At 44.0% G+C, this 26,607-nt stretch overlaps 1 protein-coding gene across 1 annotated transcript in view; it reads right to left on the reverse strand.

The window, feature by feature from the left end:
- Auts2 (activator of transcription and developmental regulator AUTS2) overlaps positions 1–26,607 on the reverse strand; it is a 1,247,925-nt gene that overhangs the window by 18,753 nt on the left and 1,202,565 nt on the right. The window contains exons 7-14 of the mRNA XM_008851110.2: positions 21,455–21,926; positions 20,089–20,342; positions 18,698–18,918; positions 16,787–16,831; positions 11,626–11,721; positions 7,003–7,074; positions 5,892–5,921; positions 2,831–2,902 (exon numbers count right to left, since the gene is read on the reverse strand). Coding sequence (XP_008849332.1) covers positions 2,831–2,902; positions 5,892–5,921; positions 7,003–7,074; positions 11,626–11,721; positions 16,787–16,831; positions 18,698–18,918; positions 20,089–20,342; positions 21,455–21,926 — 1,262 coding nt within the window. The remainder of the gene's footprint in view (positions 1–2,830; positions 2,903–5,891; positions 5,922–7,002; positions 7,075–11,625; positions 11,722–16,786; positions 16,832–18,697; positions 18,919–20,088; positions 20,343–21,454; positions 21,927–26,607) is intronic.

The raw sequence follows: 26,607 nt of genomic DNA on the forward strand, positions 1-26,607 counted from the left end.
CTCCTTCCATCAATGGATACTGGGGATGGAACCCAGGTCATCAGCGTTGGCAGCAAGCAATGTTTACCCTCTGAGCCATCTTGTTGGACCCTCCGGTTTTAAGTCATGGAACCCTTTGTTTTAAGTCATGCAATAGGTGCTTTTTCTTCTGTGGGGTTCAGCAATTCCTTCCTTCCTTCCTTCCTTCCTTCCTTCCTTCCTTCCTTCCTTCCTTCCTTCCTTCCTCCCTCCCTCCCTTCCTTTCCTTCCTCCCTCCATTCATCCTTCCCTCTTTTCTTTCCTCCTTTTTTCCATCCATCCATCCATCCATCCGTCCGTCCGTGCATGCATGTGAGTGTGAGTGTGTGTGTGTGTGTATGCACGCAGGGCAGAGACCAACTTTTGGGACTCTGTTATTTTGTTCTTTCCTTCTCCCATGTGGGTGCTGAGGACTGAACTCAGGACATCAGGCTTGATGGCAAGCCTTTACCCACTGAGTCATCTTGCTGGTCCTCTCTCTCTTTTCTGACACAAGGTCTCTTATAGCCCAGGCTGGTCTCAAACTCACTATGCAGTCAAGAATGGTCCTGAACTCCTGACCCCAACCCTCATGCTTCTCCCTTCCAGGTACTGGGATGAGAGGGTACACTTCCAGGCAGGTGCCTCTTTAGTCTCTAGTACCACTCTCACAAAGGTTCCTTAAAAGGTCTTTCACAAAGTCCTGGGTGAAAAGAAGCTCATTTGAATGACCTCATTGTGCACTTTCTGCTGCCTCTTCCAGGTAGTCATCCACGCTGAGATGTGGACTTGCCAGCTGCTTTCTTTTTGTACCAGGTATTGAGACTATGTCAGAGTGGCTGCACTTCCCTACTGTGTAGAAAGGCCTTCATGAAGCATGCTATTCATCTAGAATCTCTACATGAAAACACAAACACACACACACACACACACACACACACACACACACGAAGAAAATCTCCTGGGACACCTGTAATCCCAGCACTTGGGAGGTGGAGCCAGGAAGATCAGGTGTTGAAGGTCATCCTTGGCTATACAGTGAGTTCAAGGACAGTCTGGGTTATATGAAATCTTGCCTCAAAAACTCAAAAAGAAAACAAGAACCATAGCAATAATAAACAATCTATAGACAGGTGCAGTGGGTAACTGGTCACAGGTGGTCCTTGTGAGGGCTTAGCATATTCTACCCCCAGCACTGACCATCAGAAGGACTTGTGAAAGGATGCAATAAACTCAGTACTGCAGCCCAAAGAGCACTCATTCATTGTTGCTGATTATATGTACTTCCAATGAATTCTTACAGGATAGAAATGATAATTTCTCCAAAGCCATAATATTGGGGAAAAAACTATCCATTTTTACTAAAAACAAACAACAACAAAAGTGGCCTGCAAGATAGCTCAGCACGTAAAGGTATCTGCAGCCAAGCCTAAGAATCTGAGTTTGATCCCCAGGACCAACTCACATGGTGGAAGGAGAGAACGGACTCTCTCAAGTTGTCCTCTGATGTCCATGCACACACATACCAAATAAACAAAATCTGTGAAAAATACCCACAAACAACAACAAAAACCTAAAAGCACCCCAAACCTCAGCTTTAGATATTTTCTATATGTTTAATTTCATTTTAATTATTTAATTAATGTGTGTGAGTGTTTTGCCTTCATGTGTATAAGTGCACCTGTGTCCTGCAATGCCCTTGGAGGTCAGACTAGGGCATCAGATCCCCTATAACTGAGTTATGGACAGCTGTGAGCTGCCACATGGATGCTGGGAACTGAACTCGGGTCCTCCGGAAGAGCAGCCAGTGCTCTTAACCACTGAGCCATCTCTCCAGCCACAAGTATTTCCTACATATTAATTCTTGCTCATGATCCCTACATTTCCAAAACCTTTAAACTCTTATCCATAAGAACACCAACTCACCAGTAGGGGAAAGCACAGCAGGGGCAGTGCTCCTTTTAGTTTGAGAATTGTGATGCTGTTCCCAAGAAGGGCCAACAACCCTTGACCCTGCCTGCTTGAGAGGATCAGGAGTTCAAGGTCATCCTCTGCTACACAGCTAGCTGGAGGTGGGCCTGGACTACGGGTGAACCTGTGTCTAAAAACCAACCCACATCAAACCAAACCAACAGACATACAGACATGGAAAGGCAGGGAGGGAAGAAAGGAAGGAAGGAAGGAAAAAAGGGAGGGAAGGAAATAGGGAAGAAAGAAGGAAGAAAATAGGGGCTGGAGAGATGGCTTGGCAGTTAAGAGCACTAGCTGCTCTTCCAGAGGACCTGACTTCAGTTCCCAGCACCCACACAGCAGCTAACAACCATGTGTAACTCCAGTTCCAGGGGATCCGATTCCCTCTTCTGCATCCCTCTGTGGGCACTGCATGACATGGGTGCACCTACCTACATGCAGGCAATACACTCATACATATCAAATAAAAATAATAAATAAAATATTTTTTTAAAAAGAAAACAAAGAACAGAGAGAAAGAAAGAAAAAAATGAAAGAAAGCAAAAAGGAAAGAAGAGAGAGTGAGAGAGAAAGAAAGAAGAGTGAGCAAGGAAAGGAAGCCAGGTGTCAGGGTGGAGCAGGCCAGTCATCCCAGCCCTTGGAAGGTAGAGGCAGGAGAATCAGGAGTTCAAGTTCACCCTCAGCCACAAAGCAAGTCCTAGGCCTGCCTGATACTGTGTCAAATCTACAGTATCAGGGACAACAACAAAACCAAACCTCTCCCGCCTTGGCTGTTTGGGCTCAGTTATAGCCACCCCTCCATCAGGTTCCCACTCTCTCAGACCTGCCCCCACCCTGCCCGGTCCCAGAATATCGCACTGACCTTGACTTTCTGTTGGTGGTGGTAAATCTGCCAGGCAATGTGAACATGCATGGCGCACCACTTCCCTGGTTTCTGGAATAAGAAAGAATAAGTGGTCAGAGGGACGCATGTCTGTGAACCCACCTTTCATCTGCCTCAAGCTCTCTGCAGATTTGGGCTACAGAGTGCTTTGGGTCCCCCCCCACCTTTCATGAAACAAGAGAGCTTTGTTTCAGTCAAGTGTCCTCCACCAGCAAGTCATGAGGGCGTCAGAACCCGTTTTCCCTCATCCCACGTGGGCCTGAGACAGCAGCTCCTTCTTAGAAGGCTGAGCTTGCCAAGGACAAGATGGCAAAGGCCCGACTTTCTCTTTGTGCTGCTTGTGTCTTTTGCTGCCAGCTGGCAGGCCTGGTAAGTGGAAGTTCCACCTAACAAATGCTGTCAAGCCATCATGCAAATCAGCTGTCCAGAGGAGCTAATTAGGGAGTGTCTGTGAACTGAATCAAAACAAGACTGGGTACTGGGCCTATCTAACCCCCAAAGTGCTAAACAGAAATTCAACACATTTAAAAAACATATTTATTATTTTTTTTTAATTATGTATATGTGTGGTATGTATGTTTGTATATGTGCATGTGAGTGCAGATGCCTGTGGAGGCCAGAAGAGGGCATCAGATCCCTTGGAGCTGGAGTGACCGGTGGTTGTGAGTCACCTGACTTGGTGTTGGGAACTGACCTCAGGTCCTCTACAAGAGCAGCAAGTCTCTTAAGAGCTGAGCTATCTCTCCAGACTTGTTACATTTATGTTGTGGTTGGGTGATAGAATGGTACTCACTTCTAAGTTAAAAAGAAGAGGAAAAGGAGAAAGAGGAGGAGAGGAAGAAAGAATTTCTTCCCTTTTACAGGTACCAAGTGTCTCTTCCACCCTCTGAGGAACATACATCAGTCCATGTCTGGCAGCAGAGGGCAGGGCCACCTCTTCCTATTTCCTTTCTGTTCAGTAACTACCATATGGGTAAGAAGAAAACCTGGCCCCATTCTACAACAGCAAAGGAGCTCCTGGTTTCTGTGGTCAAGAGCTGCTCCTGATGTGCTTTCTTGTAATGCAATTAATGGTTGTTTGTAATCACAAATAATAGAGTGTTTCCAGTAACTGAAGACATGGTGCTCCTGTAGCCATTGGATAAGGGGATTGTTGTGATGGTTAATACTGACTGTAGACGTGACAGGATCTAGAACCATCTAGGACACAAGCCTCTGGCAACACCCATGAGGAATTATCTGTATTAGGTTAACTCTAGGCATGCCTATGAGGGGTTATGTCGATAATATGAGTGGTACCATCCCATGGCAGCCCTTGACTGAATAAAGAGAGAGCTGAACACCAGCATTCATCTCTCTGTTTCCTGACTGTGGATGCCATGTGACCAGCTGCCTCACACTCCTGCCACCATGCCTTCCCACCATGATGGACTATGCCTCAAACTGTGAGCCACAGTAAACCCTTCCTTTCTTAAGTTGCTTTTTTTCAGGAATTTTGTCACAGCACTGAAAAAAGTGACTAAGACAGTGTGCTGGATCGCTTTTGTGTCAACTTGACACACCTGGGTTGAGGGAGCCTCAATCGGGGGATTGCCTCTATTGAACTAGCCTGTGGCCATGTCTGAGGGGCATCTTCTTGATGAGTGATGTGGGAGGGCCCAGCCCACTGTGGGTGGTGCCACCCCTGGGCAGGGGGGCCTGTGTTGCATAAGAAAGCAGGCTGAGCAGGGGCCAGGGGAGCAAACCAGTAAGCAGCGTTCCTCAATGGCCTGTGCTCCAGCTCCTGCCTCCAGGTTCCTGCCCTGAGTTCCTACCTTGGGCTCCCAGATGAACTGTGACCCGGGATATGTAAGCTAAATAAACCCTTTCCTCTCCAAGTTGGTATTGGTCAGAGTGTTTTGTCACAGCAATGGAGAAACAAACTAGGACAGATAGGGATTATGTGACTGTAGGTACCAGGAACTGGCCTATGCATCCTCTGTCCGTCATCTCTGTGCCTGGTAAATCAGCTTGTACCCAGGCTGCAGGCCAGGCTTCATATCTCAGGAACACTTTCAAATAGATATTAACAAGCCAGTGTTTAACAACTTCTTTCCCCAGACCAGAGAAATGACTTGAATGCTTAGGGCAGGTGTACGGCACTTAGCATTGAGTACTCAGGGCAAAAATAAAGAGACTCATGAGAGACTAAACTCAGCCTATTGCTTAAGTCTTTATGCTTGAGATTTAACTAGCAAATCTTTTGTCAGACCTGCCAACAAGAGTTAGCTGGGTATGGTGGTATGTGACTGTTATCTCAGCACTGGGGAAGCTGAGGCAGGAGGCTCACAACTTCAAGGCCAGTCTGGGCTAAGAGCAAGACCATACCTCACAAGTGACAGAAACAAAAATAGTAACAATAACAACAATAAAAGACCTGATTTTTTTTTTTTTTTCTGGTCTTTTTGAGAAAGGGTCTCCCTGTAGCCCTACCTGATGTAGAACTCACAATGTAGACCAGGCTGGTCTTGAACTCACAGAGATTTGCCCGCCTATGCCTCCCAAGTGCTGGGATTAATGGTGTGCACCATCGTGCCCGGCCTAAGACCCAACTGGTTTTGTCTGATATGTTTCTAAGATTTGTTTCCATTTTAATTATGTGTATGTGAGTGTGGTGCCTGTGGAAGCCAGAAGAGGGCGTCAGATTCCCTGGAACCGGCGTTACAGAGAGTTGTGAGTTAACCAGTGTGAGTGTTGGGAACCTAACTTGGGTCTTCTGCAAAAGTAGCTGGCATTCTTAACCCAAGTGATCTCTCCAGCCGCTTGTCTGTTACATTAATGAAAAACCTAATGGCCCACATTCCTCCATCACTTACAGGGAAAAAATTTAGGCCATTTCCCATTCCCCTGCCAGAAAAAATCCAGCCACCACCATCAGTTACTCAGAATGTTCACTGTGATATCTCTCTGGCTTATTTCCTTGGTACTGACTTGTATTTTTAACCCTCAGGGGAGTCACACAGAGGTTGCAAAAACAGTTCTTTCTAGAAGCTTCTCTTACCCTCAACATAGGTCTGAAAGGATCTGTCAACTGTGAAGAGAAAATGACAACTTGGTTACATGCCTGTCACTCAAACAATTGCCCTAATTAACAAATTTGTAGTGCTTCATTAGGACGAGAAATTAAAATGTTAGAATCTTACTTTTAAATGAAGCCCTTTTAGAGAATAATTAACCCATTTTCATACCATCTAAAGTGCCAAGTGTCCCCTCCCCCAAACCTCAGGGGGTCTGAGAACATGGAAGATGACATCCCCCTTCCCCATTAGCAGCAACATGCCTCACGATAAGCACGACTCCCTCATAACACCATGAGGGTTTCCATTTTGACTGGTTCTGCCAAGGCCACCTGGTGGGACTCAGGGAAAGCAAGCCTCAGACCAACCACAGAATGAAGGCAGGACAGAGGGGGCACACCTGGGGAGGTGTGTCCTGCCCCAACCCTGCAGATGGACCCAGGCTGTCTTTATAATATCCTCCCTTCTATAAGCATGTGTCACTCACAGGACTTAGTCTCATAAATAGGTGACCAAAATAAAAGATGCTTGAGAGAGTTAAGTTATAAAAGACAGTTAAGAGACAAGGTCTTCTCCACTGGGCATTGCCTCCTGTTTAGGAAGAAGGCAGTGTTTAGGGTTGGCATCAATTATGAATAAATAACATGACATAAATAACATATGGGGCATAATGGATATTTTATTTAGCTCTAGAGCATGCTGGATCTGCAAGAGCAGAGAGGTCCAGTAACTTCCTGACCTTGGGCAAGAGAGTGAGAGGGTGCCTGACTTACAGGAAGAAAGCCCTTAGTGGTTTTCCATTCCAAATATTCTACAGCTATTCCTTTTGTGCAGGAGAAATGTAAGCAGTTGCAGTCAGAGAAGACTGGGCAGGTGGAAGGTAGAGAGAGGCTGGTTGCATCCAGTTTCTGGGCTCAGATACTTTTGTCCTGCCCAAGTCATTACCCCGTGTCATTTCTGGGGTTCAGGAGAGAGTGACTCTCCTGAATGATGGGCATTTTCTGACATGAGCCATTGAAGGTGGGAGCCCTGGGTGGGCTGTCCCCTGTAAACACCCCCGTTATTACCTGTGACCAAGCCTGACTGTGCACGTACCCTCGGGTCCTTTTGAAGGAGAGTGTGTGGGACTGTCCCAGGCCGAGCTGCCACATCAATAGGGTTGGATGTCTACAAATTAATGAGACCACAGTTTAGGACATACAGAACACTGACATGAGATACAAAACAAGCTCTTTCCTTTTTGTTAAATGGCAGAAATGAAGTTTTATCTGTAGCCTCTTTCTAAATTCTGGCTCTTATTTCTTTTTTATCTTTCTGTGTACATACATGATCATGTGTGCATGTGCTTGCATGCATGTGTAAGCCAGAGGTGCACACTAGTTATCTTTCTTAATTTATCTCCCTCTATTTTCTCTTTTTACTTTAAAAAAATTTTGAAGCAGGTTTTCACTATGCAACCCTGGCTGGCCTGGAACTCACAATGTAGACCAGGCTGGACTCAGACTCAAACTCACAGAGATCTGCCTGCCCCTGTCTTCCAAGGGCTAGAATTAAAGGTATGTGCCACCATGCCTGGCCAGCCTCCACCTTATTTTTCTGAGAAAAGTCAAAGTCTCTGTGATCTAACAAAAAGCAACACAGAGGGCTGGAGAACTGACTCAATGGTTAAGAGTGCTTGCTGTTTTTGCAGAGGACCTCAGTTCAGTTTCCACCACCTATGTCAGGCAGCTCACAGCCACCTGTAACTCCAGCTACAGGGGATGTCACACCCTCTTCTGGCCTCTATGGGCACTGCATTTACATGTGCGCATACCCATATACAGATACACACATACATAAAAAAAAAATCTTTGAGGAGGCTGGAGATGGCTCAGCAGTTAAGAGCACTGGCTGCTCTTACAGAGGACCCAGGCTTGGTTCCAAGTACCCATAGGAGGGCTCACAACTGTCCTTAACTCCAGTTTCAGGTGATCCAACACCCTCTTTTGGTCTCTGTAGCCCCCTGTACTCACATGCACATACACATATAATTAAAAATTAATCTTTGAAGCAACACGGGTAACTTTCACGCTCCAGCTCTCTTCCCCATTAACCCACACCACTGGCTGACACTGTTTTTTACTTATTACTAGCATCTTTTTTTGCTTTATCACCAAACACTACAAGAAATGCTTAAATGCACATTATAATAAATTGCTACATCAGGTGCTTCTTCTCAGAAGAGCTGACAGCATTCTATAGACATTAAGCTAACTCTAAATTTTAACTAGCAGACAATAATACAAAATTACACTCAGTAATTACTCATTAGCTATGGTGAAAATGGGACGAGAGAACCTAATTTGGGGACCACACAAGATTTGCTATTAAATGCTGCTTTTGTTCTTCCAGTTCCCACCACCATTCTTAAATATCACCTATAATATTAACAAACTCTAGACTTTTGTCTTCTGAATCAATAACAAAAGCTCACTTTGGGGGGAGCAGTCATTACTGTCTTATGGGACTACAATTTAAAATAAATAGTAGTAGTAGTTATTTTTGTTTTTTGAGACAGTGTCTCCCTGTAGTCCCAGCTGGCCTGGAACTTGCTATATAGATCAGGCTGGCCCCAAACTCACAGAGATCCGCCTGCCTCTGGGAGTTCTGGGATTAAAGGCCTGTGCTACCACACCTGGCTCAAACTTTTTTTTTTTTTTGAAATATGGAACGCTTCACGAATTTATGGGCAACTTGCAGGAGTTGGATCTTTCTCTCCCACCACGTGGATCACTAGTATTGAATTCAGGTATTTGGGCTTGCTGGAAAGCATCTTTATCAGCTGAGCCACCTCATCAGCTCTCAGATATATTTTTTAAAAAGCTGTATCTGTACTGATTCCTCATGCCAGAAGTTAACTTGTATTGCTGGTGGGGAAAAGCTCAAGTTTAGGCATGAAGCCAGCCTACAAGAAGTGGGGAAAGGGGGAAAAAAGAATGGAAGAAAAAAAGCAATCATCTGCTGTAAAACTAACAATTAAGCTGCAGTTGTTAACAGCCTGATTTGCATACATATGAAGAACTCTACTAATGAACAGCAATCTACATATTCAATCAGGAAGATGGCCTGGAAAGGCCTATCTGAACACCAAGAGAGACATTTTCTTGCCCAGATGTAGTTTGTGGTGTGATTGGATAATTGCAAGTGAAGAAAATAGTCTAATTTATTAAATGACCTACCAGTCAGCTTAGGGACATACTGGAGATCTGTTTCAACATAGTGGGGACAGACCAGGGGATGCAGGAAGAACAGACTGAAGGGAAGGAATTTAAAAATCACCATCACTCATGGAGGTCACTGTAAAAGTCCAGGGTGTAAACACAAGCTGTAGTTCCCTACTCTTAAAGTGTGATTTTGAAGATTTGGTTATCCCATCCCTAATGCCTTTTTAATTTCTCTCTCTCTCTCTCCTCTCTCTCTCTCTCTCTCTCTCTCAATGGAAACATCCCTTTGAAAATGTATGTGTTCAGTCTGGGAGACTCTGGCCTCAAACTAGTGTTTAAGCTTAGGAATGGGATGGTGGCAGGGGAAGGGGTAGAAAACCAAACCACAGAGAGCATACCATCTCAACTTTTAAATCTTCACTTTTTTTTTTTGTATTTAAATAAAATAGGGGCTAGAGGATAATTAAAAAAAAATTTTTTTGATGTGCTGGGATTGAACCCAGGCATTTGTGAAGACTAGGCAAGTGCTCTACCACTGAGCCACACCCTCAGCCCCTCCCGGAAGGGGAGGATTTCTAGGCAGGTACTCTACCAATGAGATACACTCCCAGCCCCTCACTGGGGGATTCTAGGCAGGTGCTCTACCACTGAGCCACACCCCAGTTAATCTCTTGGCTAGTGCTCCAGTGCTGAGCCATGTCCCCAGCTCTACCACATTAGATTTTAGAAAGGTCAAATGTGAAAATTACTCTAACATTGACAGAGTTAACCAAACCCATGTTGAATATATATCATTGACTAGATAAAATTTAATTCTTATGAATAGTAAAAGGTGAATTAGGAAGTAGCATGTAAGAAACAAGGAACAGATGTTGACTTTGACAGGAGTGAGTATGGGGGTGGTGATGGGCTGAGGGGGGTTGAAATGTTGGATGTGAGTGATGGGGTTGGGGTGATGGGGTGGTGATTGGAGTGATGAAGTGATAGGGTTGGGGCAATGGGCTGAAGATGGGGGTGATGGGGATGATGGTGATGGGGGTAGTGATGGGTTATACAGGCATAACCAGGAATGAGCAGAGAGGGAGATAAAGTGAACATCTGTTGTGGAACTCTCAAGCAGATCCTGGCCATAGACACGTGGTTGACACAGGGTACAGAGAGGGAGAGACAGTCAGTAGAAAAATCTTTTCCAGACAAAAGGAAAAGGGAACAATTTTAGTTTGTGAACTTTCATCACCCCTCCTGTTAAAACCAATCAACACTTAACTTTGCATATCTATTCATAGTGCAAACCTCAAAGCCAGCTTGGTGTGTTTAGTGGAATTCCCAAAAAGAAACTCAGACCATTTTCTTCAGTGGAACAGCCACTGGGAAGGTTCGTGTGTGCCTACAAACCACCTGTGCTGAATGGCTTCAGTTGTCAACTTGACACACCTGGGAAGAGGGAACCTCAACTGAGGCATTTCCTCTAGGGGACTAGCCTGTGGCCATGTCTGTGAGGCATTGTCTTGATTGTTGAGTGATGTGGTGGTGCCACCCCTAGGCAGGTGGTCCTGTATTGTATAAGAAAGCAGGCTGAGCACAGGGCCAGGGAGCAGTGTTCCTCCATGGTCTGTGTTCTAGCTCCTACTTCCAGATTCCTGCCCTAGTTAAGTTCATGCTCTAGCTTCCCTCAGTGATGGACGGTCACTTGGAAGAGGAAGATGGAATAAAGTCCTTCCTCCTCAAGTTGGTTTGGGTCAGTGTTTTATCACAGCAATGGAAAATAACTAGGACACAATCCTTTGCACATGCTTCTTTAAGCAACACTAGTAAACACAGTAGTTCACAGGGGGGTAAAAAAAGACATGAAATTAGAAGGTCAACTAGATGGTTTCAGGAAGATCATTGGGAGTAGGAGGGGACAAGAGAGGGTAACAGGGTGAATGTGATTAAGATACCTCATCTACATGTATGCAGCTGTCATAATGAAACTTGTTATATATAATTTATATATGCTAATAAAAGACTTAAACCCATGCCCACAGTATAGGAGGGAAAATGTATATATGTATCTATAGTGTATATATTCTGCATATTTTGTTTTTATATGTGTGTGTGCGTGTGTATGTGTGTGTGTATACACAAGAGAGGAGAAACCCAGAAGAGGATGTTGAATCCCCTGGATCTAGAGTTACAGGCTGTTGTGAGCTGCCCAATGTGGGTGCTGGGAACCAAACTTGGGTCCCTTCAAGGGCAGCAAGTGCTCTTAACCACTAAGCCATCTCTCCAGCCCCTATTCTGTATATTTTAAAACATATAGAAAATCTTAGCTCAATGGACCACAAGTTACATTTCTGATGGCATTTAAAAGTAGATAGATGAGAAAAAAATTGTTTTGCCCTGATTCCTGGTACCCCCTTTGGGTGTGTAAACTCGTCACCAGAGACCAGTGTATGCACAACCTACCTGCATGCCTAGCCTGGCCCTCCACTAAGAAACATGCCCCCATCTGTCTCCACTCTGAGGTTCTTACCTTAGGTTGAAATGCTCCTTGAAGTGAACCAAAAGGGCCCGTGGGTGGGATCATGGGGGGTATCCCCGAGACTGCGGGAGGATAGGAGTGGAAGAGCTGTGGCCAGAGAGGGAGAGGGATTAAAAACAAAACAAAACAACAACAACAACAACAACAAAGGTTTTAGTAGGAGGCTATGTGGTATGTCCCAACTCCCTTCCCCCCATAGGAAGACAATGACATTAGCAAGCCAACCAATTTCGGTGTGATGCCATTAGCCAAGCTACAATGAAATGAACACGCAGATGCAGAAAGTTAAAAAGTAGTTCAGAATCAATCGGCCAACAAATGATGTCCCCGAAGAGACCATCATTAGAGGGAGCTCGGCTAATTATTAATTGGGAAATCTCACAGAAGCCCTCGATGCATATCAAAAACAGGAGGGGATGCTGAGCCCAACACGATGCCCAGAAAATTACAATGGAATTAGGAAAGAAGAAAATTTAAGATAACGAAAAGAAGTAGACATGCAAGTCTTTATGAGGGCCAGGATTTCATAACATTAAAACTTAATTAGTTTTAGATGAATTTAGATGTTTGGTACTTTGAGGAAAACTCCAGATAGTCACAATCCTTGTTTTATTGCATTGTTCTACAAGTGGTAATTCCAGAGGGCAATTTAATCCTCTCATCTCAAATGATCATGAATGTTTCTAGAGGGTTAAATGACATAGTCTACATTTGAAAGGGAACTGCCAATTTTTGTAGAAAGTCTATAGAGAATCATCAAATATTATCTCCTATCCCTGAGCATTTAAAGTAAAGGAGTTAACTTGGGAGTCTGGAATACTATGTTTTAGTTTTAAGTAACTTGTGTCCCAGACCTTCAGGTATTTAAAGGATGATGTGTATTTGCATAGAAAGCAGGATCTTTCCAGCTTCTTTTCAGTGTGTGATCTGCTCGGGAACAAGCTCCCTGAGGTTATGGGAGTCAAGCCATGGATATGATTCTGACCAGTGAATGGCAGGACAAAGATGGTTTCCAATGAAGTATTTGAGTTTTCCAGACTCATTGGCTTACAATCCATACACAATAGCGAGGGAAAACAAACAAAAGAACAACAGAGAACAGACAAAAAGCAGTACAAGGACCATGTGAGCTCGTTTCCCCCTTATAAAAAAAAAAACCTCATTATTTCTGATTCTATGATTAAACTATCATATGGGTATTTGAACACCCAAGTCTTGTGGTTGTCTAATAAGTTAAAATTAAAGTAGCAAAACCAGAGCATGGTAGCACATGTCTTTAATTCCAGCACTTGGGAGGCTGAGACAGGTAGATTTCTGTGCATTTTTGGCTGTCCTGGCCTATGCAGCAAGTTCCAGGCTGGTCAGGGTACATAGTAAGACCCTATCTCAAAAAAAAAAAAAAAAACACAAAACAAAAACAAAAACCCAACTCCCCCAAAAAAACAACCAAGAACAACAGCAAGTTTTCTTAATAATGCATTTAAGCTAGGTATTTCTGATAATGACTGGAATTTACACTTCTCAACCCTATCGTTGCAGCCTGTGTTTTTTTCTGTTGGTCTCTATTTCATTTTACTCTCTACAAAGATGCAAGGTTTTTCAGACTAATTGATATTGAACTAAATCCACTTAAACAGTGATTGCAAGCCAAGTACCCTCATTTAAAACTACTTTTAAGTCTCAAATTGTGTTTTAGCTACTTGAGCACGCTGCATCTCAATTCGCCTTATAACATCCTTATCCTCAGAGCAGGGGAAGGTGCTTCATATATTACCCGCTACGGCTAATATTATAAAATAAATCTTCCCAGTGCGTTGACTAAAGAGGAGTAATTAAATACACACCATATTAAAACACTCAAGTTTCTATGACTCTGCCTCCAGGTAGCCCTTTCCCCTATAATGGCTACAATTAAGAAAGAAAAAGAGAAAAAAAGGGGAGGAGGTCTATACCTCCTTGCTTTCCTCTGTGGCAGATTTAGAATGAAAGTGTGACTGACTGTTCCCCCTGTTTAAAAGCTGGAAGAGGCTCAGTCATTAAACAAAAACTTCTGGGCACTCAGGGTTCTCTCCGTCTACCTTTAGCCCTGGGACCTTCTGTGGGTTATATGTAGAAAGGCCCTGAATTTGGTCTTAGGAAGCCAGCCTGAGCCACCTGTTGAGCAGATGACATTTTCTGTGAGAATTATTTCATTAGCTTGCCTTTAATTAATTTTTCATGTGTATGACTTTGCCTGAATGTAAGTGCACCATGTGCACACTGTACTCTCTGAGGCCAGAGGAGGGCGTTGGATACCCTGGAATTGGAGTTAGAGATAGTTCTGAGCTGCCATGTGGGTGCTGGAATCGAACCCAAGTCCTGTGTAAGAGCAGCAAGTACTCTTAACCATTAAGCCACCTCTCCAGTCTCACATTTATTTTAATATTTTGTGTGTGTATATGTGGGGGGGTGTTATGGGTATGTGCATACAGGTGGTGTGCCCTGTGTGCATCTGAATGTGGAGGCCAGAGGTCAATCTCAAGTGTGGTTCTTTGAGAGCTGCTCATCTTGTTTTTAATCTTATTTATTTATTATTATTATTTATTATTAGAGTGTATGCATATTATTATTATTATTATTTATGTGCAACCACACGTGTGAATGCATGATGTTTGTATGGGGTGCATGGGTGTCACAATGTGTGTGTGGAGGTCAAAGGATAACTTTATGGAGTCTGTTCTCTCCACCTTTACGTGGGTCCTGGGGATCAAACTCAGGTCGCCAGACTTGTTAATACCTCCATACCCATTGAGCCATCTCCCTGGGTCCATCTACCTTGTTTTTTGAGACAGGGACCTGGAGCTCTCCATTTCCACACTATGCTGATTGGCCAGAAAACCCCAGGCATCCTCCTGTCTCCATCTTCCAGTATTAGGATTACAAGTGTGTTCTACCACTCCCAGCTTTTGTACTTAGTTCCTAGGGATCAAACTCCTTGTGTTCAGGCAGCAAGCACCTTACCAAATCAGACATCTCCCCAACACCTGGTCCTTCATTTAAAACTGCAAAATGCCAATGGGAAGAATAAACTGCATAGGACATGCTTAAAGGGGAAACCCCATAGATTTTGAAAAACTAAAAAACCGTTTTTTTGTGTCATGGTGCTCAGCAGTCCAGGATGAGTCACGAGTCAGTGAGTCACTCTAATATACTTCTCTTTATTTTTCTTTTAAAATTAATAAATTTAATTTTAAAATTTGTGTGTGCGCATGCGTGCGTGGACCTGTGGAGGTGTAAAAGGGAGTCAGATTCCCTGGAAGTGGAATTGCAGCTGATTGTGAGCCACCTGACCTATGTGTGCTGGGAACTAAACTCTGTTCCTCTACAAGTGCAGCGAGTGCTCCAAACTATCAAGCCATCAGCCATCTCTCAAGCACCTTCAAATGCATTTCTCTATTCTCTTCCCCACATACTTTTTTAGGAGACAGGGTCTCATGTAACCTAGGCTTGCCTCAAGTTCGGTATGTAGCTGAGAACAACCCTGAATTCCTGATCTTCCTGCCTCCATCTCCAAGGTACTGGGATTACAGGCATGTACAAACCATGCTCAGTTTTATTCAGTGCTGGAGAAGGAACCCAGGGCTTCATGCATGCTAGGCAAAACCAACTGAGCTCATCCCCAGTTCTTTGAATTCCCTTTTCAGAAGGCCTACCTTGGGTCATCTCTGAATACTTCTAGACAGGAAACAAGTCTAATGGATTTCTAGTATTTTCTAGTCTTGATGTTTCAGTTATACTCTTGCCTAGCAAACAGCATCCACATTATTTAAGCCTGAATGAACAGTCTTTGCTGATCTATTAAGCAGCATTTGTACACAGGAGATAAGACCTGCACAGTGAGACTCCACATCACTGTGGCTATATACAATGACTAATCTTCCTTGTTTCCATTTAAAATACAAAGTAACTAGTAAGCAAATAAACTTGCAAAGGTTCAGCTTGAAAAAATGTTGTGTTCACCCCAGAATCAAAATATCACACTAAAATATTAAAAAAAAAAAAGCCTTTGATTCATACCTAACTGAACATAGGACACAGGTTGTGACCAATTTATATTCTGGAATGTATTCTTAAAAATCGACCAGAGCAGAACTGCTTTCTAAATAAAGCAGAATGAGTTTGAAGAGAAAAACAACACTAGTTTCAATTCTAAGGCTTTGTTTTGTTTTTTTCTATACAAGGTCTTCAGGTATTGCAGGCTGGCCAGAAATTTCTGATCCTCCTGTATCTACCTTCCAAGTGCTTGAATTACAGGTGTGCACCACCATTGCCTGACTAAGACCTTTTTAGAATTAGCTTTTATCTTTTTATGTGTACGAGGGTTTTGCCTGAATGTATGTGAGTGCACCACATGTATGCAATGCCCATGAAGGCCAGAAGAGGGCACCAAATTTCCTGGAGCTGGAGTTACAGATGGTTGTGAGCTGCCACGTGGGTGTTGGAAATCAAACCCAGGTCTACTACAAGAGCAGCCAGTGCTCTTAACTGCTGAGCATCTCTCCAGTCCCTAAAATTAAGGACTTTTTTTCCTAATTAAAATAAAGTATGGATAAGAAAAAAAATTGTGTTTTGTTCTAGAGAGAAAGGAAACTATCTTTGAAGAGTCATGAGTCAAAAGATAAGGGATGTCTATAATTAAAGTTAAATTCCAGGAGTTCTGGGTTTATGGCATTTGGAAATTCATGATTCCAGACTCTCCTGAGACAGTAACAATTCTACTGACAGCCAGACCACTAGATGGACAGCTGCCAGGTACCTGAAAATTCCAACCTGGGGAATGCTTATGATTTTTTGTTGATTTTGCTTTTTTGAGATGGAGTCTCATAATAGCCCAGGTTGTCTTTGAATTTGTTATATAGCCAAGGATTACCTCAAACTCCTGATCTTCCTGCCCCATCTCCCTAGTGCTGGGATAACAGGTGCATCACCACACCTGGCTGATGGATATTTTGATTCAGAAGATGATACTGCATTGTCATGAGAAGCAAAATGCCACACAAGCAAGCACCCCCGCATGATAAAGGAGCAATGGGGAGACTCTCCCAGAGATGACCAGGCAAGAGTACCCAAAATGGAAAAGGGGTTACAGTGAATGTGCAGTGGTAAAACTCACACTATGCCGGTAGAAGGGGTCAACTTTGGTGGGGTACTTGTCAAACTGCAGAGGGATCAAAGCAAAAGCCAGTTACTTCAGCTGCATTTTGGGGGTTCACTGCTCTAGTAGGGAGATGACCCTCTATACAAGTGTCTGTGTCATTATGACATCAGCAGGTTTGAAAACACGATCTGATCTCCCAACAAGAAGCATTCAGAATTTAAATGTGAAACGATAAACCCATCTGGTGTGCCTAGCTCCTGGAGATCCCATGATGCTTTGTTTGGGGACTGGCACAAAGCAAACATCTGAAACCGAAGAAATAGGCATTTATCCAGATGTATCAGAAAAGTGGGCACCCTGTCTGATTCATGCAAGACCTTCCAATTTCACCTTTGATTGTGGTAGGAACACTGTATATTCAGCTGACTTTGTGAATGGCTAGGTCTTAAGGCATTCCCTCTAAACAGAAAAATAATACATATTTAATTTATGTGTATGTCTGTGTGTTGGTGTGTGGGTATTACACATGGGTGCAATGCCCCTGGAGGCCAGAAGGGGGTGTCAGATCCCCTGGAGCTAGAGTTACAGATGGTGTGAACTATATGGGTTCTTAACTAATGAATCATTTCTCTGACACCCAGATTGAATGCATTTATAAAACAGTTTGGTCAAGCCAGTGTGAATTTTTCTCAAGACAACAGGCCCTGGAGAATAGAATTATTGAGCAGTATAATTCATCCAGAAAAACACTAAGATATATAGGACTTTCTGTAGGAAGCAATTTTGATTACAAGACCTCAACTTTAATATTCCTCTAAACAACATTTATTAAACTTTCAAAATAGATGTTAAATGTATTAAATCAAGCAAGATGTAAGTGAGGGGAATACAAAACTGGACAAAGAACTACTACTTGGGATTCACCCATTATTTTCACAAGGTCTTAAATTTAAATATTTTTATTAAAAATTATTTTAAAAATCATGTTTGTGTGTCTGCATGTGAGTATGTACATGTGTGAGTGCAGTGTCTGCAGAGGCCAGAAGATGGCGTCAGATTCCCTGGAGCTGGAGCTACAGTTGGTCTTGAGATGTACATGTGGGTGTTGGGAACTGGACTCTGATCCTCTGTAAAAGCAGCAAGTACTCTTAATCACTGAGCCATCTCTGCAGTTCCCAAGTATTTCTTTAAATATTAAAGACTAGTAATAAAATATCTAATACTCATTGTTCCCATTAGACCTTTCTCTCCGAGTATATATAAAATTCTACCATGTCATCATTTGTTGTTTGTGATTTATACAAAAAACAAAACAAAACAAAAACCCTAATTAATTCTCTATGCGTGTGCATGTGCCAGTCCCCAGACATGTCACCACTAAGCTACGTCTCTGCAGGGTGCATCTGTCCTGGCTCATTGCTTGCTCTCAGACATAAAACAAGAGTTGGGGTCCATCTCACAAAATAACAAGAACTCAGACAGTTCCAGAAAAGGGAAAACATCTGACCAAGGACAAGTGTTACCAGAGTGGGCTGAGCCTCCTGACAGGACCCTGGCTATTCCCTTCTCATTCCCAATCTTTTGTGAGTATTTCTATGCTGTTTTGACAATCCCCTAGCATGCATAGGCAAACTGAACAACCCTTTAAGAAATTACTAAAACCCTGTGTGAGTGTTTTGAAGGCACCTGTTGTAAATCTACCCACAATGCCAGGGATCTCTGCATAGAAGATAAAAGTCCCTACTCTGGGGCCCTTGAGCCAGAGTTCCTCATCAAAGACAGACCAGACAAAGGGGCCCCCTGTAGAGTCATGCCTCCCCATCACCCTCTGGTGTCTCCCACTGCCCAGCCAACCCTCCCAGCAGAGCTGTATGAAGAAAAGACTCGCGTTCTACTTATCCTCACATTTCTGCCTGGGGTACGCACCATGGGAGGTGCTGGCGTCGGCATGATGGCGGTGGGTGGGATGGCGTGGGGGAAAGGCGTGAAGGTGTGCTGGTGCGTGTGCTGATGTGTGTGCTGATGCTGATGCTGGTGCTGATGGAACTCAGTCCGCAGGTAAGGCGGGGGGCCCAGGGATGCCCCGCGGTCAGCGTTCTGAGAGGCCAGGAAACGTGTGTTCAGCTCCTGCCGCAAGATATCTTGCTCTGGAAAGAAAGGAGAGGGAGGTGATGGTGGTGAGGGCTTTTTCTCTTCTATCTGGTAGCATACTTATGAACAGGATATCCTAGTTGTGGGCATGTCCAGTGCACATCCCACACAACACCTGCGGCCCGGTATGGTAAGAATAATGCAGACAGGCCCAAAATGATGAATTCACTTAAAACATGAGCGTCTTCTCTTTTTTTAAAAATTGAGACAGGGTCTCATGTATGCTAGGCTGGCCTCAAATTCCCCCTATGTAGCCGAGGATAACCCTGAATTCCTGAGCTTCCTGTCTCTAACCTCCTCAGTTCTGGGATTACAGACATGTGCCATCACACCTGGCTTTATGTAGTGTTGGGGATTAAACGCAAGGTCTTGTGTGTTAGGCAAGCTCTCTAGCAGCTGAGCTACATCTCCAGCTCTCTACACTTTCTTTTTAAAGATTTATTTTATTTTTTATTATATGTGTCTGTGTATATTTTATTATGTGTATGTATGTATGTGTATGTGAGTACAGTGGCCACAAGGCCAGAAGAGGGCATGGGATCCCCTGGAGCTGGTGTTACAGGTAGTTTTGAGTTCAGCAAATGGAACTTGGGTCGTCTGCAAGAGCAGTACCTGCTCTTAACCACTGAGCATCTTTCCAACCCAATACCTTGCCTGTCACACGGGTTTTGGGGATTGAATTCAGAACCTCATGCTTACAAGGCAAGTTGCTACATTGACTGGGCTGTGTCCTCAGTGTCACATGGTCTGTTTTTAAAATTCTGGGCTATAATGTCACCTCAACAGAACACAGAGGGAGGGCCCTATTTGATAAAACAAACTACTTAGACCATGATATAACCCAAGATCCTGGAGTGAAACAGACATAGGTCTACAGTTGCTGTCATGGCTTGGACATTGCCCAGGACACTTGCATGTAGGTTTCACCAGCCGGTGGTGAAGTCACGGAAAGACTCCTATCTTCTTTGTTCAGTATCCAACCCACAGAGGCCATGCTGGGCGAGTTAGAGCATTCGGGATGCATCTTTGCTGAGCTTCAGCCCACAAAAGATTTGAAGACTTCAGAACACACTCAGGAAGTGTGAAAATTGTTAGATAAATGCAGCCCAACAGTGAGCAAGCAGCACTGGGTGCTCAGGTGGAGACTGAGGGTGCCTTCATCTTACCTGAGTAAGTGCTCCCTGCGGGATGTCCTGGCACCTGCAGACTTCCGGATGTCAGTGGTGGGGGAGGAGGCAGGGCGGTGGGAGGGGCAAACATATTGGGGTGATGTGAGTGTGCTGGAGGCTGGAGGGTGGGGGTGAAGCTATGTAGGGGGCTGTGGTTGGGCAGGGAGAGGGGGAAAGGGGAGGCAGAGGGATGGTGGGAGATGTGAGGAGGGGCAGGCTGGGTCTTGGCTGGAGTATTGCTTCTGCTACTGCTGTTAGGATAAAAAAGGAAAAGAAAAAGAAGTGAGCAATTTCTGAGCCTCCCTTCTCAGACTCCCCCCATTCAAAGCCCTTGGCATACACACCCTGCCTTTCTTCCACTGGAGCACTCTTTTTTTTTTTTAAGAATAATCTTTATTATTTTTAGGGGGCTGGACAGATGCCTCAGTGGTTAAGAGCACTGACTGCTCTTGCAGAGGTGCTGGGAATCAAACCCAGTTCAATTCCAGCACCCACATGGTGGCTACTAACTGTCCTTAACTACAGTTCCAGGGGAATCCAAAGCCACCTTTTGACCTCCACAGCACTGCACGACACAGGTGCACTCACATACATGCAGGCAATATACTCATAAAATAAAAATAATAAATAAAATAATAAAAAAGAGTAATCTTTATTATTTTTATTTTATATTATTTTTGGTTTTGTGAGACAAGGTCTCACTATGTAGCCCTGGCTCGCCTGGAACTCATAGAGATCTGCCTGTTGTGTGCTGGAATTAAAGGCTTGTACCACCACATCAGGCTGTTTTTATTAATGCATCTCTGTGTACATGCTACATGAGTGCAGGTGTGTTAGGAGACCGGAAGAGAGCTCTGGGTCCCCTGGAACTGGAGTTACAGGTTGTTGTGAGTTGTCTCTGGTGAGTGCTGGAATCAAATTCTGGTCCTCTGCTAGGGCAGAAAGCCTTCTTAATCTCTGAGCCCCAACCTCAACATTTTTTTCCTGGTTTATTGAGACACGGTCTCCCTGGGGCCCCAACTGCCCTGGAACTTGATATGTGGACCAGGCTGGCCTTGAACTCACAGAGATCTGCCTACGTCTGCTTCCTGAGTGCTGGGATTAAAGGCATGTGCCACCATGCTTGACCTCAACTATTTCTGGTCACCTTCTCCTTCCTGTGCTTTCTAGAATCCTTGCAGGAAATTTATCCTGCACAAAGTCTTCAACACCCAACCTGAGAGACCCTCATCTGCTCCAACAGCTTCTTTCTGTCTTTCAGCCCCACCGATAAAAACCAGGGTCCAATTCAACCATGCTAGTGTCTCCAAATCCTGTCTCGGTCCTCCCCAAGGAAGAAGGTAGAAAAAGATCAGCAGCTTACCTTAAGCTGTTGAGGCTCAGGCTACTGCTGTTGTAGGCTGACAGTGGCTGAGAGAGGCTCTGAGAAGACGGGTGTGGCTGCACAGATGGAAGGGCCTGCTGGAGCAGGTGGCTAGGGGACTGTGGCCTAGGTGGCCGTTGCACTTGAGGTTGTGGGGCAGGCTGCAGCTGAGCCTCTGGGGGGCCCTGGGCTGGCTGTGAACTTGGGGGGGGAGGCTGGGGCAGAGCCTCCGTGCGTTGGACCAAGCCTGGGTCTGGAGATGGAGCTCGGAGCTGGGGTTCCACCAGGGACTGTGGCGGTAGCTGCGGGAGCTGAGGACGAGAGTCTTTGAGCACCACAGGTTCAAAGATGGGTTCTTTGCAACAGTCCTGGCTCTTTTCCTGGCTTCTCTCTAGACCCGAGATCTTGGGGACAATGGGTCCTGCATGTTGGTTGTCGTGTTCTGGCAGCGTGCCAATGCCTAACTCTGGATCTGTATGGGCAAAGAGAGACACAAACAAATGAGCAAGTGTGAGAGATACACAGATGCTACATGGTACCAAACTACCAACAACAGGCCTCTGAATCTCCCACAGGGAGAGAAAAGCCAGGGCAAAGAAGGCCACTAGGAGTCTGGGAAAATGAACACTTTCCTCTTCTCTTAATTAATTACTTTATTACTTTATTTATTTATTTGACTGGGTCTCCTGTAGCTCAATATCTATCATCTATCTATCTCTAACTATCTATCTATCTATCTATCTATCTATCTATCTATCTATCTATCTGTCTGTCTGTCTGTCTGTCTGTCTGTCTGTCTATCTATCAATCATCTCTCTATCTATCTATCATCATCTATTATCTATCTATCATATCATCTATCTATCATCTATCCATCCATTATCTATCTATCATCTTATCATCTATCTATCTATCTATCTATCTATTATCTATCTATCTATCTATCTATCTTCTATCATCTATCCATCCATCATCTGTCTGTCTGTCTGTCTATCTATCTATCATATCATCTATCTATCATCTATCCATCCATTATCTATCTATCATCTTATCATCTATCTATCTATCTATCTATCTATTATCTATCTATCTATCTATCTATCTATCTATCTATCTATCTATCATCAATCATCTATCTAACAGGGTCTCTTGTAGACCACGCTGGCCTTGAACTTGCTAGGTATCTTAGGACAACCTTGAACTCCTTATCCTACTGCCTCCACCTCTTGAGTGTTGGCATTACAGGCCTGTGCCACTGTGCCTGTTTACTTGGGCTGGGGATGGAACCCAGGGCTTCTAGTATGCCAGACAGGCACTCTTATCAACTGAGATGCATCCTCAGTGCTTCTCTGCCATCTTTACCAAAGCCTACAAGTTGATCCTTCCCCGTCCCACACACACATTTAAACTAATACAGTTCTTGAATACAAAAAGAGAGCAGTTTCCCTTAACACACAGAGCAAATGTTACTTAACAACACAGAAGTTTCTTCCTGGCCTTCTCTCTGTCCCTCCCAGTCTCTTTGCATTTGTGTGCAGAAACACAGGACATTTAGAGGAACAAGCTGAGCAAAAGTCAGGCCTCCTGGACTGGTGGTATGGTACAGTACGTAAAGGCACTTGCTACGAAACTGGTAACTTGAGTTTGATCTCTCATGGTAGAATAAGAGAAATAACTCCTAAAAGTTTTCCTCTGATTTCCACACATGGGCCATGGCACAAGAATAACTGCACACATACATCAACCCATGTACACATGGAAGGAAGGAAGGGAGGGAGGGAGGGAGGGAGGGAGGGAAGGAAGGAAATAAGGACTAATGCTAACCGGCCAGCCCAGTAACATCTGAGATCAAAGATGCAGGCATGAATTTAAATCAACTTTAATATTAATGTGTTTGCTTGAAGGAGTTTCTCTTGGCACATGCAGGGTCTCCCATCCCACAGGGATCAAGTGATAGGGATGCTGGATGCTCTTAGGTTGAGACTGAATGTAAAATTTAAGTGAAACTTTGTGATGGTTAGTGTTAAATGTCAACTTGCTACAACCTAGAGAGCCTCATTTGAGGAATCATCCAGATCAGACTGGCCTAAGATCATGTCTGTTGGGGACTGCCTTGATTGTAAATTGATCTGGGGAGATCCAGTCCACTGTGGGCGGCACCATTCCCTATGCTGGGTCTTACCTGTGTAAGAGTGAAGAAAGCAAGCTAAGTGAGCAGGCAGCACATTCCTTTTTCTCTGCTCCTGATTGTGTGTGTGATTCTTTAAGCTCCTGCTTTGACTTCTCCACAGTAAAGGACTTTGTAAACTGGATTTGTAAGGCAAGTAAACCCTTCCTTATGTTGCTTTCTGTCAGAGTTTTTGTCACAGCAACAGAAATAATAGTAATAACACTTTCCACACAAGAAACCAATGTAGAAAATGAAAGCTTATATATGATTTTAAAAGGTATGTTACTGCCCAAAGGTCGAGACATCCAAGTGTCACATCAAGTATAATGGCAAACTCTATGACCCCACAAAGTAAATTACATAAAACTGTCAGAATAACAAAACTCCAACATGACATCACACATAAAAGAACTAGCTCTGAAGTAGTTAAGAAAACTTGCTGCTCTTGTAGAGGTCCCAGGTTTGGTTCCCAGCATCCATGTCAGGTAGCTGTAATTTCAGCTCCAGGGGATCCAATGCCTTTGTGGGCACCATGCTCACATGCACATAACACACACATTCATGCACATACTGATAATAAAAAATTTAAAATTCAGATTATGCCATAGAATTCAGGCTTGTTAGTGTGGTCTGGGGCAGAAAGTACTAAAATGGCAGAAATCCAACAGAACAGAACACAGAGTTTCACTCAAAGAAAACAGTGTCTGTGCTGAGGCAAGAGTCTTCCCACATGAATAGCTACTTTAACAGGTAATTTCGGGTTATAACGTATCGTATAACAACACTCTTTAGTCTTTTCACATGGCTTTAGTTTCTCTAGACTACTTTGGTTCAGAATCAATCAATCAGTCAATCAATCAATATTTTCCATCTTGATATTTAATATTCAAATTCCTTCCAAAACTTGTTTCCAAACAAATATCTCCCTCACATATGTGCATATCTTCTTTTTGAGATGGAGTTTCATGTATGCCAGGCTGACTTAGAACTCACTACGTATCAAGGATGACCTTGAACTCCTGACTTCTCCTACCTCTACCTCCCAAGTGCTAAGATGATAAACACATCCATAACTGGTTTTGTAGTGCCGGGGATGGAATCCAGGGCTTCACACATGCTAGGCAAACTGCCTATCAACTGAGCCACATCCACAGCCCCAGCTCAAATGTATTTCTGCTGGTGAGGAAGCACACCAGGGCTTCTAGATCTGCTGTGGAGAACACAGGCAGCTTCTGGGAGGAAGGCTGAGAGGCTGCTACCTGCAGGCTTTGCCTCACTCCTCACGCTCTGTAGAGTCTAGGGGAGTTGGCTTCCTTCCCCTGCTGCCCCACTGTCTCAGTTCTTAGGAAATTCACCAGATGTAGAGCATGCTGCAGCCACTGACATCTCCAACATGAAATAGTGGACTAGGGGAAGTCTACTATCTCTCAAGTGAGCCCTGCACATCTAGAATGAACCATTAATGACTAAGGACCTGGTATATCTCAAAACTGACTGGTGTGTAAATCACCTCAGGACCTTAGGAAACTGTAGAGCCCACTTCAATAGTTTTGCCCTTTGGCTACAGGCTCTGCCTCTCTGAGGCTCCCTGGCCAGATGCTGTGGATCTTGGACCACACTTTGATCAGTAGGGATTTTATTCAATCCAATTCAATTACTAGGTGAGAAATAAGCCAGACATGGCATTACATACCTGTAATCCCAGGACTGGGGAGACTAAGGCAGGAAGATCCCTATGAGTTTGAGACCAGCCCACACTGCAGAGTAAGATCTTATAACAAACTAACCAACCAACTAACCAACCAACCAACCAACCAACCAACCAACCAACCAATCAACCAACCAGCCTAGGAACATGGTTTAGAAGTAGAGGACCTGCCTAGAACCCCCCAGGGAGGGGTCAAGGGTTTGACTCAAGAGACTGGGGGTGCTTACCTAGCATGAATCCCCAGTACCACCAAAACCAAATAAATAAAACAAATAACAACAAAAGACAAGGAATAAGCCCAAGAGGGAAAAGAACCTGCCTGCTATGGTCATCAGGCTATTTGACTGATAATCTTTAAGTCTTGCCGTCTGGGTTTTAGCTCTGCTACCACATCAGTGGCTGTTCTATAATTTATCTACACTACTGTGTCAAATTTTTAAACAAGATAGGACAAAACTGAAAACACGATAGGGCGGGGAAAGCCAAAATCCAGTCTAAATAGCTAAGAACGCCAAGGTCAGAAGAGTTACCACCCACTGCTTGAATTCAAAACGTGAGCTAATCCTTGGAGCTTGCAACAATCCGTGAACATGCTGGCACCCACCAGACTTTTCTACAGGTCTAGGGGGCTGTGAGAATCCTGGGATCTGAATTGGTTTTATCTGCCTCCATTTGCATAAGTCTCCTGAAGGTATATACGAGGCCACATGCACTTCTGTGGCTCACTGGTAATGCGTCTCCTCTTCCTTTCAGTTATTCACTGAATACATCTTCCCGGTTAAACTTTTCCATCTTCACAAATCTGTCTTATTGGGGCTCTCCAAACCTGGCAGGAACACATTGCATAGAAATCATTTCCTATTGTGCTGTGTGCTCCGAATCTGTCAAAAGGATGAAATGTGCTAAAGTTGAAAGAAATACAGAAAGTGCCAACAAGGTAGTGATGTTGAAATGCCGTATTCATTGCATTTTGGGTTCTATTAAATCTCTCTTCTTGTGATCGTAACATATCATGTTCCAAATAAACAAATGCAAATTAAAATGTCATGGCACACTGTACAGAAAAATGGGTGCATTTGTGGCATATAAAATATAAATCAATAACGTTGACTCAGTAATTTATTTTAAAGAGCTAACAGTAGGGGGCTGGAGAGATGGCTCAGTAGTTAAGAATGCTTGCTGCTCTTGCAAAGGACCCAAGTTCAGTTCCCAGAACTCACAGGACGGCTCACAACAACCTGTAACTCTAGCTCCAGGGGTTCCAATGCCCTCTTC

The sequence above is a fragment of the Nannospalax galili genome, unplaced genomic scaffold, assembly GCF_000622305.1.
Source record: "Nannospalax galili isolate Female #2095 unplaced genomic scaffold, S.galili_v1.0 scaffold444, whole genome shotgun sequence".
In the NCBI taxonomy this organism is placed as follows: Eukaryota; Metazoa; Chordata; class Mammalia; order Rodentia; family Spalacidae; genus Nannospalax; species Nannospalax galili.